A 19,611-nucleotide genomic window follows, 5' to 3' on the forward strand; every position below is an offset into this window, starting at 1 on the left:
TGCTCTTACAGCACATAATAAATGATGTTTCGGTTATGAGCCTTTCATTGCTGAGCCATCTCTCAACCTTAACTGACATTCTTTAAGGAAAAAAAAAAAAACAGTTGTAATGCAATGATTTGTAGTATGAGGGAAGGGGAGGGAAAGGAGAGTATTAAAAATCACAATTCTATCAATTCTAATATAAACTCCCAGAGAAAATTGCAATGTTTTAAAAATTCAGTTTTTAACCAGCCAGCAGTGGTGGCATACACCTTTAATCTCAGCCCTTGGGAGGCAGAGATAGGCAGATCTCTGAGTTCAGGACCAGCCTGGTCTACAGAGAGAGAGTTCTAGGACAGCCAAGGCTACACAGAAAAATCCTGTCTGGAAAAACTAAGCAAAACAAATAAAAAACTTGGCAGCCATAAAACGTCACCACTTGGCAAAAATACTCCTCTCATGAAGCCTTTTCCATCTTCCTCTCTGGAAAGAATAGAGTTTGTGCACTGCAATGTGAAAGTTAAAAACACAGACTTTAGAGTCACACAACAGCCTGAGAAGCCACAGCCTGCCACTGTACATTGTGTGACCTGAGGAGACATTCTTAGTGCTCAAAGCATCTGTCTACAAAGTGTTAGTCAGAAACAGTAATTATTCTTTAAAGAGCTGCTCTGAACATTAAATGCATGAAAAGCTGCTAATAACAGAACCTTACTAGTTGTAATTAATTATAAAATCTTTCAGGACACAGCACAAACACAACCTTCTGACAGAATTAGTCATTCCTCTTTCATATCCCCCCCGACAGCATCTTTTATTTCTACATTACCAAAAATGAGACTCTACTATTTTCCAATAAAAATTTTTAAGTTTATTTCATTTATATGCATGAGTGTTTTACCTCTATGTGTGTGCATGTATGTATGTACCATACATGTGTGCCTCGTACCTGCAGAGCCAGAAGAGGGCATCAGATCCCCTGGAATTGGAGTTATAGGCAGTTGTGAGTCACCATGTGGGTCCTGGGAATAGAAACTGTGTCCTCTATAAGAACAAGTGCTCTAAATCACTGAGCCATCTCTCTAGATACCCATTTTAACATTTTATAGAATTCATGGAACAGTACTTGCATAAAATTCCACACAAGAGGAGTCAGTGGTTAAGAGCACTTACTGCTCTTCCAGAGGACGTGGGCTCAATTCCTAGCACCCACATGGTGGCACACAATTGTCTGTAATTCCAATTCCAAGAGACTCTTCTGGCCTCCAAGGGCACTGCATACCTGTGATACAAAGTCATAGAAGTTATACACATAAAAATAAAAAAATAAATCTTTAAGCTGGGTGATGGCACAAACCTTTAATCCTAGTATCTGGGAAGAGGCAGATGGATCTCAATGGTTTGAAAACAGCTGGGTCTACAGAGCAAGTCCCAGGCTAGCAATATAGTGAGACTCTGTTTCAAAAACAAAGCTCACTAAAATTTCCTAGCGAGCTCACAATTTGAAAGTATCCTAGTTTTTTCAGAAAAACATTTAAGACTGGATCTACAAGATGCAAGAGTTTCAAACAGCAGTAACTACCCTGCGTCCTCATTCACACCTCAAAATGGGAGTGGAGGCTCAACGACCAGGAATCTCCAGGCTTCTCTCAACCAGGCAAAAAGTATATTTTAGGGTGGAGATGGAAACAGGTTATTTTCACAGAAACCTGTGTGACCACATGGTGTGGTCAAAACAATGTGGTTACCACTAAATCCCTCTGACTGGTTGATAACTGCTGCTACTAATATGCACTCCTTAGCTATCAAACTTAAAAAGAAAAGGTTTTAGGCCCAAAACTGAATGGGGAGAGGCACTTTATTTCCTATCAAATGTTTGCAGAGATCAGTTTTAAATGGAAAGGTGCCATCCCATCCTTAATCAAAGGCCATACCTTGGGCACAACATTTAGAAAGCACAGGGGCTCTTGTCACCCCACCCACTCACCCCCACCCCCGCTTGTAAGAATATGACAATGAGTTGCTACTGGCTCTTGCTGAGAGCTCAGCTTCCGTAGCTGATGTCAGCCAGGGAAAAGCTCACCATTTTCCCATCACTAGTTCCAGAGTACTGGAGAATACATGGAATTAAACTAAATCACTCCTGATCACTTCCCAAAGAAATAGACTTCATATACAATCAGATTTGAGAAAATTGTGGCAGAAGATTTCAGGCACAGGCTACAATATAGGTCAGTTAGTTTGCTAGACAGTACCAGGGACCATGGCTAAGAAGAGGAGCTAGAGAGATGGCACAGCAGATAAGAGGACTGGCTGCTCTACCAGAGGATCTGGGTTTGACTCACTCAACTCCAATACCAAGGGATCTGATGCACTCTTCTGGCTCTGCAGGTACCATAAATGCAGCTGGTGCACAGGCACACATATAAGCAAAACACACAACAAATATACACAATAACAAAAAGAGTCAGCTAGGAGTAGTCTGGGACCACTCTGTTTTAAGGAAACTATTCATTTCCAAAGAGCCAGAATTTTGTGGGATTATTTTATAAAGCAATATATGTCACAATGCATTATTCAAAACAGTATAATCAAGGGGTAGCAAAGAAGTTCAGTAGCCTGGTGTGGTGAAATAAAAGAGAAGCTTTGACAGTCTAAATATCAATAGTTAGGGAATCACCAAATATACACTCAACAAAGCAGAGTGCACACTGAAAACATGTGAAGAAACTAACAGTACCTTGTGGATGTGTACTATGTAGCTAGGTCCAGAGTGGGCCTTTATTTGTCATTATTTCCTGAACATAGCATTCTAACTGAACTAGGTATGGTAAGTAGTCTAGCAATGACTGAAAGTATAGAGAACAAAGCGCCCATTACACAAAACTACACCTTAAAAAAAACTTTTTTTTTTTTTTTTTTTTTGAGACAGGGAACTGACAAGCCTTCAAACTTGCAGCAATCCTCCTAGTTGTTTCCAAAGTGCTAGAACTGCAGGCATGAGCCACCATGCCTGGCTTGCCATTTTAAATATGTTATTTTTTTAGTGTTGAAACTCCAACCCAAGGTTTCATGCATGCCAAGAACACACATCATCACTGAGCTATACCCCATCCCTTGTGTCATTTATAATATATAATGTGAGCATCCTTGGGGTTTCAGATGGCAAGGATAAGGGAAAGAGTCCTGGAATCAATTTCCATGGACAAAGGGATGACTGTACTGTTATATCCATATTATGAAATCATTAAAATTACACTCATAGTTTAAAGTCTCTTTCTACTGGAAAATAAACCCAATAATGGGATTTTGACTTTTAGTCATGTGCATGTCCAAAGCACTTTTTAAAAGAGCATGATACACAGCATGCTCAGTGCTGAGTATTCATGATGTGAACATGTAAACTGAAAAATGACATGACTGTAATGAGAGTCAATATAATTTCGAAGACACATCTACAACTTAAAATTAGACAAAACTTTATATGTTTATGTAATAAAAATGCCAGTCATAAAATTCTTAGAAAATCCATCCACCTTTACCATTCCTATTTGTTTCTATGTATATCTACCAAAGACATGCTGATTTATTGGAAAGTTACAATTTTATTTTGTTAATACTAAGAGATGCTATATGACCAGGTGGTTTACTAAGCAGCTTCAAAAATATTTAGGACAATGTTAAAATGTATACAAAATTCACCACTATTTGGTTACTAAAGCATCTTTTAAAACTACATTTGTTGTAAGTACAATTATACATGCCTATAATCCCAGGTACCTGGGAAGCTGCTAAAGCAGAAGAATCAAAAGTTCAAGACTAGCCTCAGCAATTTAGGAATATTCTGCCTTAAAAATAAAAAGAGGGCTCCATGATAAAGGCATTCATTTGTCACTAAAGCTGACAACCTAAATTCAATCCTCAGATCCCACTTGGTGGGAGAGAATTCCTGCAAGATGTCTTCAGTCCACCACAACGTGGCATGCCCAGCCCACACTCCTAAATAAACATAATAAAAAATAAAAGGCAGCCGGGCGGTGGTGGCACACGCCTTTAATCCCAACACTCGGGAGGCAGAGGCAGGTGGATCTCTGTGAGTTCGAGGCCAGCCTGGTCTACAAGAGCTAGTTCCAGGACGGGAACCAAAAAGCTACGAAGAAACCCTGCCTCGAAAATCCATAAATAAATAAATAAATAAATAATAAATAAATAAATAAATAAAAGGTAGCTCAATAGTAGAGTGTTTACTTTCCTAGCAGATCCAAAGCTCTGGCTTTAATCCCAAGCAACACAATAACAAAACAAACACAGCAAAACATTGAGTTATAATACTAGGCCTTGCCACAGATTGTTGTGAAATATTAGCTGAAGATGTGTTACATTTGTTTATGGTGTGGAATATTTGTTTAATGATTGCAAAGATGTGCTACATTCTTTTACGTTGCATTTGTTTAACTCTGTGAAGCTGTGTTACTTTGCCTGCCTAAAACATCTGATGGTCTAATAAAGAGCTAAATGGCCAATAGTGAAGTAAGAGAAGGACAGGCTAGGCTGCCAGGCAGAGAGAATAAACGGGAGAAAAAGGAAGAGAGAGTCACGGGGTAAGAAGAAAAGATATACAAATAGAAAAAGAGAAAAGCCCAGAGGAGAGGCAAAAGGTAGGTGGAATAATTTAAGTTAACAAAAGCTGGGTAGAATTAAGCCAAACTAAGCCTGGGCATTTATTTATAAGTAAAATAAATCTCTGTGTATTTATTTGGGAGGTGGGTAGCAGGCCCCTAAAGAGTAAAGAGTTAAAATAAATAATAACTACAACAGAATGACAAGTCTAACTCTTGACATAAACTTTAAGAAATTATATCTCCCCTAATTGTTTTTGATTGCAAATGCTTACTGCCTTTCCTAGCCTACTAATAGATCATACTCTGAATAAACAGGCACAGCTGAAAACTGCCTAGATTTGAAATCTGACCCAACAGAACTTTTCCCTGTAAGCATCAGTGACCAGACCATCTCTGCTCACCTTAAAACAATTCACTAATTTACACCCTTTAACTTTCAGGGATGAAAGCCTGTGGCAATCTCTCAAACTCCTAAATAAAATAAGTGCCATAGAAATGTGAGGAAAGGCCTCCCCAAAGACAATGTACCTCTGAATGCTGTTCTCCACTCCCAGTGTCGGATCCGGAGTGCTGCCCATTGACATCCTCCTCACCATCAGACCCCGAATCCCGCTCGTCCTGGACTGGGGTAGCACCACCATCATCTGCTTAAAACAAAACAAAACCCCACTTAGGGTGTAAGATGGATGGTATCTGTAAAAATGTTTACGAGTACAGTTAAAAATGACCACCTACAGTTAAGATGAGCAAACTGAATATAAGAGCCAAAAGTTACTACCATTGAAGAAGCATAGCTAATGAAGCAAATGTTCTGAAAAAAAAAAAAAGAAAGAAAACATAAATACCAACAACTATTACCATGTAGTGTGGCACATATAGCAATAAAAATATTTCATAAAGATGAAGCCTAGAAAAACCACTAAATGCCAAGTCAAAGTCATCTAAATAGTTCCAATTTTTTTATTGTCTATCTTTCCATGGCACTTACCATGAACTGTCACCTAACCTACCAATACCTTAAAAATACAAAATAAAATTATGCTTGAGAGGTATTTAGGTACATTGAAAGACATGACTCGATTAGCAATTTAAGAAATAAATAAGTAGTCAGGTGGTGGTAGCGCACACCTTTAATCCCAGCACCGGGGAGGCAGAGACAGACGGAACTCTGAGTTCGAGGCCAGCCTGGTCTGCAGAGCAAGTTCCAGGACAGGCTCCAAAGCTACACAGAGAAACCCTGTCTCGAAAAACAAAACATAAATAAAAATTAAATGAAACAGTCACCTACAAAAAAGTCAAAGTAGCAATACAAAAATAGGTGACTCTGATACTAATGAGATATTCTATTCACCTGAAGAGCAAAGTTTATAGCTGCGCATGGTACACGTCTTTAATCCCAGAGCCTGTCCTGGGATAGATGAGGCTGGCCTCGATCTCACAGAGATCCGCCTGCCTCTGCCTCCCAAGTGCTGGGACTAAAGGGGTGTGCCACCACCGCCCAGCCTTAACTTTAAAATGCCAATGAACTAAAAAAATATTTTGAAAAAAAAATATTTTAAGCGAAACAGCAGTGGAGGTCCAGGATAACAGAGTCCTGTCATCGCAGTTCAGTCATGTAGCAACTTAAGTCAGAACAGAAAACAGCTTAATGCTTAACCATCGACTGCAGTACTTTTGATACACAAAGTCCAAAAGAAATCAGCACACAGCTGTTTTGCCCATCCAGGCCCTTTTTAAAAATACGTCTGTAAACTTAAAGCTCCTGCGCGTTCTTCCCGGGAAGCCCGCATTACAGGAGAACTTAAACTAGCCCTAACTGGTAAAAGTCTAGAAGGTTCCCTGTCCCCGCCACCGACCAGTTTTTTTAAGGATACTGGAACAGTTCAGCTCCTGGCAATTCCCTTAAAAGGGCAGGCCGCTTCCCTCACAGGCAGAGGTGACAACCTGAGGAAAACCCCTTGGGGAGCCGGGCAGACCTCTCCGAGGTCGCAGCTCCCGCCCCGCCGGTACCCCCGGGGTACAGCCTACCGGGGAGGGGACCGTCTAGCCCGGGGCCTCTCCCCTCAGTGCCGGGGCCCGAGGCCGAGCCGCAGCCCGGCCCACCCGTCCCGACCCACCTGACTGGTCCCCGCTGTAGTACTCCGAGTCCATGGCGGGCGGGCTCTCGGCGGGGAGTGTCCGCGACACGCGCCGCCCCCGTCACGTCCTTCCTGGCCGAGTGACCTCCCTCGGCGGCGCGGCGCCTCGGCCTCGTCAGAGGGTCCGGAGAAGTCGGCCGCGGCCGGCGCAGACGCCCCGACCCCGACACGCCAGCTACCCGAAAGGGCCGTACCTCACAGGCCGGCAAAGTGAAGGTTCGCGCGCAACTTCCCAGAAGCACCTCTGGGGCCAAAATGGCGCCTGCCCACGACCCTCAGAGCAACGCAGTGCGCAGGCGCCGTCACCCTTCCGTCGGCCAATCAGAAGGTGCTATGGTTCTCTGACGCCTTGGCAGCTTCGGGAAGGAGACTGCTGGGAGAATCGAGTGGGAGCGGGAAGTTCGGCTTCAGATAAATAACGACCTCAGGCCGGATTTGGTCTGTCAACAGTAGGAGTGATGTTACTCGCTTGCCTCTGTGTTCGAGCTTGCTTTGAGGAACATTTAAGTTTCTGCGAAAAATGAGAACCCGCTAAAATTGCATTTTAACATTCGGGCCAGTTCCAATTCCCGCCCTAAATTCTGAGAGAAAGTAGCGCGTTGTTCTCTGGGACTTGTAGTTCTAAGGTTAGAGAGCGCTGACGAATTGTATGGCGTTCTCCAAAGCGTCTTGCCTGTGCGGGGTCTCAGGTTGAATTCCCTTCGCCGAGAAAGTTAAAAAATGGAAAGAAAGTCATGAAATAAAGTGATTGGTACTTATGAAACATCTTATTTCCTTTCTTTACAAAGTAACTAAATTACAACTGAAAAACCCTATCTGGTCATCTGGCTCTTTGTCTTAAGAGCCCCTTGATAGCCGGGCGGTGGGCACACAACTTTAATCCCAGCATGGCAGAGGCAGGCAGGATCTCGGAGTTCGGGCCAACCTGGTGTAGACAGTGAGTTCCATGACAGCCAGGGTTACTCAGAGAAACCCTGTCTCGAACCCCTACACACACACACACACACACACACACACACACACACACACACGGAGGGAGGAGGGGGGGGAGGGGGGGGGAGGGGAGGGGAGGGGAGGGGAGGGGAGGGGAGGAGAGAGAATTAAAACCTTGTTAAAGAAGCAAGTAGCCGGGCGGTGGTGGCCCACGCCTTTAATCCCAGCACTCGGGAGGCAGAGGCAGGCAGATCTCTGTGAGTTCGAGACCAGGCTGGTATACAAGAGCTAGTTCCAGGACAGGCTCCAAAACCACAGAGAAACCCTGTCTCGAAAAACCAAAAAAAAAAAAAAAAAAAAAAGAAGCAAGTAGCTACTCAAACTCATTTGGTTCCAGGACTCTGAGTGATCTCTTAGTAGTCCTCAGTCACGAAGAGTTGAGTGGTAGTTGAGGAAATAATGACGTGCATTTTTTTTTTGCTGCAACAAATTAGAGAGGAATTTCAAAACACAGGAGATTAGATTGGAGATTAGATCTATCATGAGAAGGCATCCAATAAAAAGTTGATGTTCCACAAGTCTGATAGGAAGTCTCTAGGTGATCTTTTTTTTTTTTTGAGCTGTCAGGCCTTCTTAGCCACCTGATAAATCCCTGAATAAGCAACATTCCACCCCTAACATAGCACAGATCCCTCCCTTCTCTGTGGTAATGAGATTTAATCCCCATCTATTTTGTAATACCATGACTGCCAGGGAGTCCAACTGAGTCTGGCATTTTTCTGTACTGTCCTGTGCCAGTGTCAGATCAACCTTGATTCGTTGAGGAAATTGGCTAAGTCGTACTTGTTGGAGTACAATGACCCTAGGAGTGGAAGTAATATGTCAGCCCTTTTGGTTCAGATAGGGGTGGACTGATGGTTTTTGTTAGCCCAAGAGATGATTATAAGACCTGAGATTAAATATACAGTTTGGCACCTGGGGTAATTGATAGGTAGCAAGAGAAGAGGTCATTGGGACATTCAAAATAGGTGCCATTAGGGACTTTTGAGTTGGAAATTAGCCTGGTACAGTTATGATGGCCCACAAAATAGCCGTAGCCACAATTTGTACAAACCAGGCATGGAGGCAAGGTTTGAATGTGGAATCCTTGGTTAAAGGGATTTTAACTAAGTCTGGTCCCAAGTATGTAACTCGTCTTGCTCTCAGGCAGATCCAACAGTCTTTTCCTAGGTCAGGCTGAATTTTAGAGAGCATTTAATGGCTACTACTTACGAGGACAAGCATTTGAATGAGAGGAGCATTGATATTCAAGGGGGTAGGTTAGTTTTCTGAGTAGGAATTTTATCATTAGAGAAAGAGATCAAGACTCCTTGTGGATCCAAGTATGAATGGGGACAGAGATGTCTACATTTTTTTACCTATTGTCTACTCAGAGACTTTTTGCAATTATACCAGACAGTAATCTTAAAGCTTAACCATCATTTTACTTTTACAGGATCCCATAGAAAGAACCTTGCCCCCACGAAAGCTGAAAGTAATTCTAGACGACAACGTCCCCTCTGCCAACAAAGTTTGTCCTCAGGGTTAGGGACATCAATTAGGGGTTGATTATAATTGTTATTAGGTTGGAGTTTGGGATGGAAATTATGTAGGCTCAGGGACTTCTTTGAAAAAAAGAGGAAAATGGATGGGATAATAGGTAGATTAGTGTGAGCTTACACTAATAATAGTGTGTAATAGAGTGAATACTTGTGAGCTATTATTTATAAGCATTTTACATTGGTATAGATTCTTATATAGTAATACAAATTCAAATTATATTGAATATGCTTCTACTTCTGTTTACAATATTTGTACACCTAGGCAAAGTATTTTGTCATATTGTATGCATGCATGCTTCTACCTCTGCTTAAGACATTTTATATATTGATACAATTTTAGGATATATTTATCATGCTGCACTATAAATTTCTAGCACTGATCAAGATACTTATACATTGTTTATATTTTGAGGTCATTGTCCTCATTTGCCACACAGTTGTTTAAAGATTCTAATATGAAGTCTTAGTCTTTAAACTATATAGATACTAAGAATTATAGGTCTGATGGAGGAGTTACTTTCATTGTTTAGTAAAGAAACTGCCTTGGCCCAATTGATAGGCCAGCCCTTAGGTGGGTGGAGTAGACACAACAGAATGCTGGGAGGAAGTGAGGCAATCGCCATGCCTCTCCTCTCTGGGTCAGACGCGATGAAGCTCTGGCCCAAGATGGACGTAGGCTAGAATCCTTCCTGGTAAGCTACTGCCTCGTGGTGCTACACAGATTATTAGAAATGGGTCAGTCGAGATGTGAGAATTAGCCAAAAAGAGGCTAGATATAATGGGCCAGGCAGTGTTTAAAAGAATACAGTTTCCGTGTAATTATTTTGGGTAAAGCTAGCCGGTGGCTGGGAGCTGGGTGGCAGGAACACAGCCCAAAGCTCTTACTACAATAGGTCATAGTCATCCATGTTTGTCATACTTATAGTTAGACCAATCAGGATTTTTAGATACATAGAGATTGCATTCCTCATAGATAGGTAATCTTCAACCACTTCAAAAAACTATAGAATATTGTATTTAAATAATTCAGGGTTCTGTTGACATGAGACACAATTGCTTCTGGCAGCACCAATCTATTCCCGAGAGAATGTTGAGCACCAAAAACACTCCACTTGGAGCTTGTTTTCTTCTTGGTAAAACTGGCCTTTGGGCAAGGAACTGCCTATGCTTCAACCACTGACAAAATGCACGTGTCTGGACAGGACAAGCAGGATACAAGAATAAAGCCTGTCAAACCTTGCCAAAACAGGGTTAGACAGTGGTAAAAATTTTTCTGCCCCTGAAAATGGTCTGTTAGTTACATTAGGCCTTATCCAAAGTTGGTTGCTCCGACACTGCAAATGAGACTTTGGGGGATTGCCTAGGTAACCAGGTGTCTCTGTCATTTATTGCACATGTTGGAAGCTGCTTTATTGAACTTCCCGTTTACTCATGTAATATTATTTTTCTTCTCAGGTCATCAATAGGGTTGAAGACTAGATAGTCATAGTTACTTTCCTCTCATGACTTGGCCAAGACATTTCTAATATAGTTTTATTATTAGGCTTAGAACTCTCTTAGACAAAAGGGAGAGGTGCTGTGGGAACTCCTTCAGCCAATAGCCTTTAAGTTACCAGACCACTTGGTTATGGTCTCCTATACTATAAATGCAGCCATAAAGCTTGTGTATGAGGGGTTGTGCTTGCGTGTGATCTCTCTCCACTGCTGGATTCAGTTCCTGTTGCCTGTTCGTGTAGAGGACTGTGATCTGTGAGTCTACACCTGAATAAAGAACCCTTTATTATACTCAATTCTGAGATAGGGTGGGATTACTTTATAGCATTCATCTTCAATAAGTCTTCTCTAGTATGTTATCCTATAGCAAATGGTCAGCCTTTCAATCATATGCATGAGGAACACTAAATGAACTGAGCAGTTTGTATTTATATATTTATGTGTTTATATGTGTAACAACAACAAAGAATAAGAGGCCATGATTTTGAGAGCAAGCGAGTAGGGGATAGAAGAGGTTGGAGGGAAGAAAAGGAAGGGAGAAAATAATGTAATTATATTTTAATTTCAAATAAACAAACCTAATAAAGTGATTTAAGAAAATGAGCTTGTTTTAGCTCATAGCTTGGGGTTCTCTAGTGCGGTAAGGGTTTGAAGCAAGAAGCAGAGTGATGAATGCTAGACTTTCCCCTTTCTCTTTTTTATTTGGTCAGGCAATTAGGGTGGGTCTTCCCACTACAGTTAATCTAATCTGGATAGTCCTTCACAGAGATGCCCAGACGCTAACCCAATCCAGATACTTCCTTATAAATATGTCCAGACACTAACCTAATCCAGACACTCCCTTATAAACATGCCCAGAGGTCAACCCAATCCAGACACTCCCTTATAGACATACCTAGACACTAACCCAATCCAGATACTCCCTTATAGACGTGCCTAGACACTAACCAAATTCCAGATATTCCCTTATAGACATGCTCAGACGCTACCCAATCCAGATACTCCTTTATAAACATGCCCAGAGGCCAACCCAACCTAGACACTCCCTCATAGACATGCCCACATGCTAACCCAATCCAGACACTCCCTTATAAACATGCCCAGACTCTAATCCAATCCAGATACTCCCTTATAGACATGCCCAGACACTAACCCAATCCAGATACTCCCTTATAGACATTCTCATAGAATCTTAGAATTTTAGATGGTTCTAAAGACTGTCAAGTTGACAATATTAACCACACAGGCTGCAGTGGCACATGCCTGTACATACCATTACTCAGCAAGCAGAAGCAGGAGGATCAGAAGCTCAGTGTCTTCCTTGGCTATGTAGCAGGTTTGAAGCAAGCTTGGGCTACGTGAGAGTCTTTCTTAAAATAAAAGGGAGGGAGGGACTGGATAGATGATTCAGTCACTAAGAGCTCTTGTCTGCTCTTTCAGAGGATCAGAGTTTGGTTCCCACTACTTATGTGAGCCTCATACATCTGCCTGAAACTCCAGATCCAGGGGATACAGTACCCTCTTCTGGACTCTGCAGGCACCTGCACATGAGTAATAAAAACACACATGCGCACATACCCTTTTCTCGTCTAGGGCTGTCACCAGAGCTTCCTAATTTTCCCCTTCTCTCAGAACAAAACACTTGGGGCTCATTGCTTTAGTGTTCTGTTTAAATGACTGACAGCTGAGAGGAAGGGCACAGTGTCTCTCCTTAGACTGTCATAGTTACATGGCTCTCCTTATTTCGTCTAAACAAGCTTTCATTGCTACTTTAACTGTCTACCTCCCAAAGACCCTAGAACAGGGGTTCTTAACCTTCCTAATGCTGCAACCCTTTAATACAGTTCCTCATGTTTTGGTTATACCCGCCCCCAAACATAAAATTATTTTTATTGCTACTTCACAACTGTAATTTTGCTCCTGTTATAAACTGTCATGTAAATAAATATTTGTGTTTTCCAATGATCTTTTGGGGCCACGACCCACAGATTGAAAACCTCTACCCTAGAATCACTTCAGAACCAAACCAGATATCAGGGCTGTCAGAAGACCTCTGACATCCCTGGCCTCCAGAAAGGATGAAACTGCTAAGAGTTCCAAGGATATTTCTGTCTTTTAGTCAAAAAAGGAAACTGGCTACATTTGTCTCCTGTCTTTTTACCATAACCTGCCTAGTCAATTTCTACTTCCTGTCCTTATCACCCCTTCTGAAGAGGAAATCCTAACTGCCATTGTGGGGTTGGGACAGTGACTGATCTGTCTTCTCACAGCTGAACTCGGGGTGTCAGGCATGGTGATACCAGAGCATTCCTCCAGCGTGCCCGCTTAAAAGAACTCGACTGTCACATATGTAGAGGAAAGGAAGTTCCTTCATTGGTGCCTGGAAAGGATTTTAAAATGTCCAAATCAAAGTTCACTGGAATCTCTTTGTGGGCTCACAAGAGCCTCTATAGATGGGTTCGGCAGACACACTCTCTTCTCCTAAAAGTGGCCAGTGGGAAACATCCACTGAAAACACAGAATTGGGGCCTGGAGATATGGCTCAGCAAGTAAGAGTACTTGCGATACCAGCATCAGACCTGAGTTCTGATCCCTAGTGCCCATATAAAACAGCTGGACTTGGTTGCATGCTTGATTGTAACCCCAGCATTTGGGGGGGGGATGAAGACCAAGGGATCACTGGGCCTCGTTGGTTGTCAACCTAGTTCTAAGTTCAGTGGAGACCCTGTCTCAAGGAAGGAGATAGAGCAGTGGCTCTTAGCCTTCCTGATGCTGCGACCCTTTAAAACAGTTCCTTATGTTGTGATGGACCCCAACCATATAATTATTTCATTGCTACTTCGTAATGTAATTTTGCTGTTATGAATCATGATGTGTTTTCTGATGGTCTTTGTGAAAGAGTAATTAGACCCTAACGGCACAGCGACCCACAGGTTGAGAATTGCTGAGATGGAGCCTGGTGGAGTTGTCTGGTTTCTGGATGTGCATACCAGTACATGCATGTGCGCACACGCCACAAACATGTACATATAATACATTCACACACAAAATTAATTTTTAAAAAAACTAAAGAAAATGCAAAAATAACTTTACTGATGGTTCTTTTGCTTGTTTATATTAAGGAAGTCTCAGTATGTAGCCCTTGTTGGCCTGGAATTCACTATGTAGACCAGGCTAGTCTCAAATTCTTAGAGATCCACCTGCCTTTATCTCCCAAGAGCAGGGATTAAAGGTGTGAGCATCAGGCTGGCTGCTGCTGGTTCTTATGAACAAGGACAGTTTCAGGAAGGGTACGCAGTCACACCCAATCCTTGATATAATCAAGAGTTAAATCTGCTCAAAAGGCTGGGCTTTAAGCAGGGAATGCCATCAGCAGAAAACAAAGCAACTCATAGTTACACTGATAGTCATGATGTAATAAGAGCAACACAGAAACAGAAAGAATGTCTAACCTCCTCCAGCCAACCTATGCAAAATAGTTAGCGGATCTTAGAACTGCTAGATGCTATCTATACATTTGTCTAAACAAGTAGTCATCATTAAAATCCCAGAACATTCTAAAAAACAAGAACTGAAGAAGCAAACATCACAACTGGGCTGATGAAGCAGGAAAAGGAGCTACACTATATAAAACTTCCAAGAACACTAAGGATGGAGTTCAACAGAGGCAGTTCGTAGCGGTCCAGAACTCCGTCTCCCTTAGCTGATAATACGGAGAGAGTGGATCTCTTGAAGGAATATAAGATTTTTTTTCAACAGTCTCAAGGGACATTGCGACCTGCTAAATATGTCAGAGAGCCACAGTCTCCCAAATTTAAGGATTAGCTGGGCAGAGCTACCGACTGCGGACATAGAGCCCAGTTTTGTGCCTCACTCTGGGATTGTATTGCTTGGTGAGCTGGAACAAGCCACCAGCGTTCTGTCAGCCTCAGTTTCCCCACATGACAAATAAGTCGTATGTGTTCAAGTAGAAAGTTCAAGTCCTCTTAGTTGAATTATTCAAAGTCCAGGGAATTTCGATCTTTAATTCGGACTCCGACTCTTGTACTGAACCACTAGGTGGCCCTGTATGAGCAGAAACAGACAAAGCTCCTCCTTCCTAAGACTGTTGGTCTGCGAGCTCTTTCTCAGGTTCCACTACACAGGGAAGCTACCAATACCTGTGAGGAGGAGCGTTTGCAGCCGTTTGCACGGGAGGACATCAGTGTAAAAACAGGTTTAGGACACTATCGACCTAACACGGACCTCTGCCCCAACCCATGCACACTCAATTTCAGAAAATTTTACCTGTCAACTTGATTTAGGAGCCCCTAGTACCCTGATAGGGCATATTTGAGTTTCCTTCTGGAGAACATTATTGTGTGAGCTGGAGTGGTCTAAGAGGGAAGTATCTGTCATCCATGTAGGTCAGCTCCATCCAACTGGTTAGAGATCCAGAAAGAATAAATGAAGGTGAACTGATCTAAATCTGGGACAGGAATTTTCTGCTGCCTTGAACACCAGACCTCCAAGCTGTCTGGCCTTGGACTCTGAGATTTGCATCATGAATCCTCAAGTTTCCCAGGAGCTTGAGGCCTCTGGCTGTGGGTTGAACCAACTTAGAAGCATCCCAGGGTCTCTAGTTGGCAGATGGCTTGAGATGTATCTCAACTTCCATCAGCTTCTTAAAAAAAAAAATATTGTGACTTATTTTTAATTTTATATGTAAGTGTTTTGCCTGAATGCATGTCTGCTTGCCTGGTGCCTGTGGAAGTCAGAAGATGGCAACAGATCCCTTGGAACTGAAGTTACAGGTGGTTGTTAGCTGTCACGTGGGTGCTGGGAAGCGAACCTCTGTCCTCTGCAAGAGCAGCCAGCATCCTTAACTGATGAACCATTGCTTTGACCCCTTATCAGCTTCTGTAATCACATGATCCAATTTTTCTGGCAAATCCTATATTTGGCAAAATCAGCGAACTCTTAGCCAAAGTAACCAAAAGGAAGAGCAGACCGAAAGTAATGAAATTTGAGACGGGAGAGGGCATTATAACAGATGCGGCTGAAATCCGGAGGGTCACTAAGAAATACTTTAAACAGTGCGTATTCTGATATATTTAAAATCTACAAAATTAACAAATTTCTAGATACATATGATCTACCAAAATTAAGTCAGGAGAATATAAATAACATAAACAGATCTATAACAAGCAATGAAATTAAGGCAGTAATAAGGAGTCCTATGCTTAATACAATAAAGCCCAGGACAGGATGGATCTACACCTTAATTTTGCCAATATTTAAAGATGAACAGCCTAGTGCGGTGGTCCAGACCTTTAATCCCAGCACTTAGGCGGCAGTAGCAGGTGGATTCCTGAGTTTGAGGCCAACCTGGTCTACAGAGCAAGTTCAGGGACAGCCAGGACTACACAGAGAAACTCTGTCTTGAAAAAATCATAAGAATCAATACCAGTTCCCCTCCAACTGAAAGGAAAGGGCCATTGCAAATTCATTTCACAAAGACAGCGTAACCCTTATTCCAGAACTGGATGAACACACAAGGAAAGAAGGAAAGCAAATGTGGAATGATTTCCTTGATGAATTCTGATGCAAAAATTCTCGACAAAATGTTTGCAAACCAAATCAAAAAAATCACATTTAAAGAAAAAAACACACACCATAACCAAGTTGGCTTTATTCCAGGCATTCAAAGAAGGCTTAACACATGAACATGAAAATCGTAGTCAGAAGGACAGAAATCACTGGCTAGAAACTGTAGTTGGAACATTGAGCTGTAGGTTCAGTAAAAGAAGCTGTTAGGAACCTAAGATGGAAGGGCAAGTGAGATGGTAAAGGTCCTTGCCTCCACGGCTGACAACCTGAATCTAATCCCAGGGACTCATACAGTAGAAAAAGAGAAGTTACTCCTGCAAGTTATCCTCTGACCTCCACATTCTGTTGCGCCCCTTTCTCAACAAATATATAAATTCAATTAAAAATAAAAGTATTAAGTTTAATTCTCTGTGCATTAACTTCTTCAACAATAACTTAGCAATAGCAATAATATTTATCTAACAGCTGCTATGATGATTAAGATCATATTAATAGTGATTCCTAGTACATAACATATATTGTCAACATTATTTAATTAGGTTCAATGAAAATACAAAAGAACCTAATCCATGATTCCTGTATTAGTCTGTTTTTCTTTGCTATACTGAAATGCTAGAGACCAGATGTTTTAATAAGGAAATTCTTTGTATCCTAGGAGAGCTTTGATTTGTTATAAAGCTAAAGATGACCTTGAATTTTTGGTAACCTTCCAGGTGCTAGAATTAAAAGTATGCACCTTCTTGTCTATTCAGTGCTGGGTACTGAACCCAGGGCTTCATGCATGCCAGGCAAGCCCTCTGCCAACTGTGCATGGCAGGTGCGCTGCCTGTCCTAGTCACATTGTTGTGTACACCAAAACTGTGAGTTTCAGTGACTCGGCATTGAAAGTTTAGTTCTTGTTCTTGTCAATAACATTGGCTTCACTAACAGGGCGGAAGTGGCACTGGACTTTCTCTAATCCAGTGGTTTTCCACCCTCCTAATGCTGTGACCCTTTAATATAGTCTTCATGTTACAGTGAGGACAGTGTTATAAAGTTATTTTCTTTCTACTTCATAACTTTAATTTGCTACTGTCATGAATAGTAATGTGAATATCTGATATTCAGAACATCCGCTACGGGACCCTGTGAAAGTGTTGTTCTGCTCCCAAAGGGGTTGTGACCCACATGTTGAAAACCACTGCTATAATCAGTCAGGGGGTTCCATTTCTTTCCAGTGCTTTACTGTTCACGATGAGGAATTTGGCTCTACTTCTGTATGCTAACAGAGCAAGGAAGGGAGGCTGCAGGTTGGCACGGGTTTCAAATGAAGTTTCTGTGACTTCAGTCTGGCTTGTCCCCTCTGAAAGTAATGTTGAATTTTGATCGCCACTGTAGCAAAGTTGAGAGGTGGGGCCTTTAGAGACAATTAGGTCTATAAAAGAATTGTTAACAAAGCAAGGCCAAGTGAGGACACATCCCTCAGTCTGTGCTCCCTGCTGGTCCGAAGACTTCCACCTTTGCCCTCCCCAACGAAGTGGGTGCCCTTTTCTTCCAGCATGTCTTTCATCAGAACGCAGACCATAGCATTGATGAGCACGCCAACAAAGGGAGGCTTTGAAACATAAAGCAGACGCATGAGAACAAGAAACAATTCCTCCCCTCTTAGGGGCCAGGCTGTTGGCCTGGGACTGGGGACTTAGTCTGAGGATAAATCTCAAGTTACTCCTCCTGGATGGCCTTTAGCTATTGACAAGCTGTCTCCACCCAACAGACAGACTCTTAGTTTCTGCTGTGCTTGACTAACATTATCAGCAGATAAATGTAAATTGTTCATGATCTTGACCTTTTCTTTTTAAAGGCATGTCCAGGTGCTAGATAGACGTCTCCGTGGGTAAGAACACTGTGTGAGCATGAGGAGCAGTTTGGATTACAGCCCCACATAAAAAGTTGGGTGTGGTGGGGAAAACCCTATTGCTGGGAGCTGGGGGAGACAGGAGGATGGTTGGAGCTTGCTAGCTCTCAGCCTAGCTCCTGGTCTCAGGGGAATAAGGTGGAGCATGATAGAGCAGGACCCCTGATGTTCTCTTCTAGCTTCCGCATCTGTCTCCCCACGAGCGTGTGTCAACACCACACATAAGTGCACACATGCACACACACACAGTGTGACCCTCATGAATTGTGACTCATCTCTCCCCGTGCTTGCTTTTCCTTTCCATTTTCACCATGCTATGACGCTCCTGCCAAATGCCATCGACACGCCCTTGAAGTTCGAAGGCTCCGGAACTGGCAGGCAAGAGCAGATTCTTTCTTTTATGAATTCAGCTACGGAAAACAGAACACACAGAAGTATGATATCTACATGTGCTCTATGTCAGCTCCTCGGCATGCATGAGGCTGGGAAGCGAATTACAGCAGTAGACCAGGAGAAAAGGGAAGCTGGTCTTTGTACACAGCAAGTGCTCCTGGGAGGGGTAGGAAATCTATCTCAGGGCTTAGAGTGGCAACTCATTGAAAGTGCTTACCTAACATGTACAAAGTCTTGAGTTCCATCCCCAGCACCAGTGATGACTATATTGACAAATAAATTAACTAGATATGTGTAATCAAATATCTCTTAACAACAAGTCAGGAACACAGCAACGGCATTTGCCTCAAGTACTGAGATTTCACACAGCCAAACTTTGTTTTTCCCTCGCAAGCCTTTCTGGCTCTTCAGAGCAGTAAGAGCAGAAGCTGGGGGCGTGGCTTTGTCAAGTGCTCTCTGCATAAATATGAGAGCCCAAGTTGAGATCCCCAGGACCATATAAGAGCCATGCATGCGCATTGGTCCCAGTGCTGGGGAGATGGAGATAGAGGGGTCTTGGGGCTCTGTATAGAGAAGAAAGTGGCAAGTGACTCATGCACACTGAGTGCCTCTTCCCCACCCCCTGTTGTCTTGGATGACCCTCTGAGTGAGCACCTCCGAGGCTTTGTGATAATAAGCCACCATTAGCCGGGGGCCCTTTCACCCTAGACTGAGAACGAGGAGGCTATCTGATCCATCAGGACTTGGTTCTAATGTCCATCCGTTCTAGAAGGGCTATATCAGGGCTGCTGGTCTAGAAAGATAAGCACTGTGCGTAAGGACTTCAAAGTCCTCTACTGACCATTCCCTGTGTCTTCCCTCCTCAGTGAACCTTCCTGCCTCCTAAGGCAGCCATGGGCAGGGTTCACATTCCAAGAAGAGGTTCACCTGACCCTGTTGGCCTCTCTCTTATCCTAGCCTTTATG

At 42.6% G+C, this 19,611-nt stretch overlaps 1 protein-coding gene across 3 annotated transcripts in view; it reads right to left on the reverse strand.

The window, feature by feature from the left end:
* The window catches only part of Iws1 (interacts with SUPT6H, CTD assembly factor 1), a 33,119-nt gene extending 26,096 nt beyond the window's left edge, over positions 1–7,023 (reverse strand). For 2 of the 3 annotated variants that reach the window (XM_041660406.1, XM_041660408.1), the window contains exons 1-2: positions 6,722–7,023; positions 5,133–5,248 (exon numbers count right to left, since the gene is read on the reverse strand). In XM_041660406.1, the coding sequence (XP_041516340.1) occupies positions 5,133–5,248; positions 6,722–6,755 (150 nt within the window). In that variant the 5' untranslated portion in view covers positions 6,756–7,023. Of the gene's footprint in view, positions 1–5,132; positions 5,252–6,721 lie in introns of all 3 variants that reach the window. The other variant, XM_041660405.1, reaches the window with a different exon arrangement.
* Positions 7,024–19,611: the final 12,588 nt, after the last annotated feature.

This window comes from Microtus oregoni, unplaced genomic scaffold (assembly GCF_018167655.1).
Source record: "Microtus oregoni isolate MIOR12 unplaced genomic scaffold, Mior012 000011F_ref0000422, whole genome shotgun sequence".
In the NCBI taxonomy this organism is placed as follows: Eukaryota; Metazoa; Chordata; class Mammalia; order Rodentia; family Cricetidae; genus Microtus; species Microtus oregoni.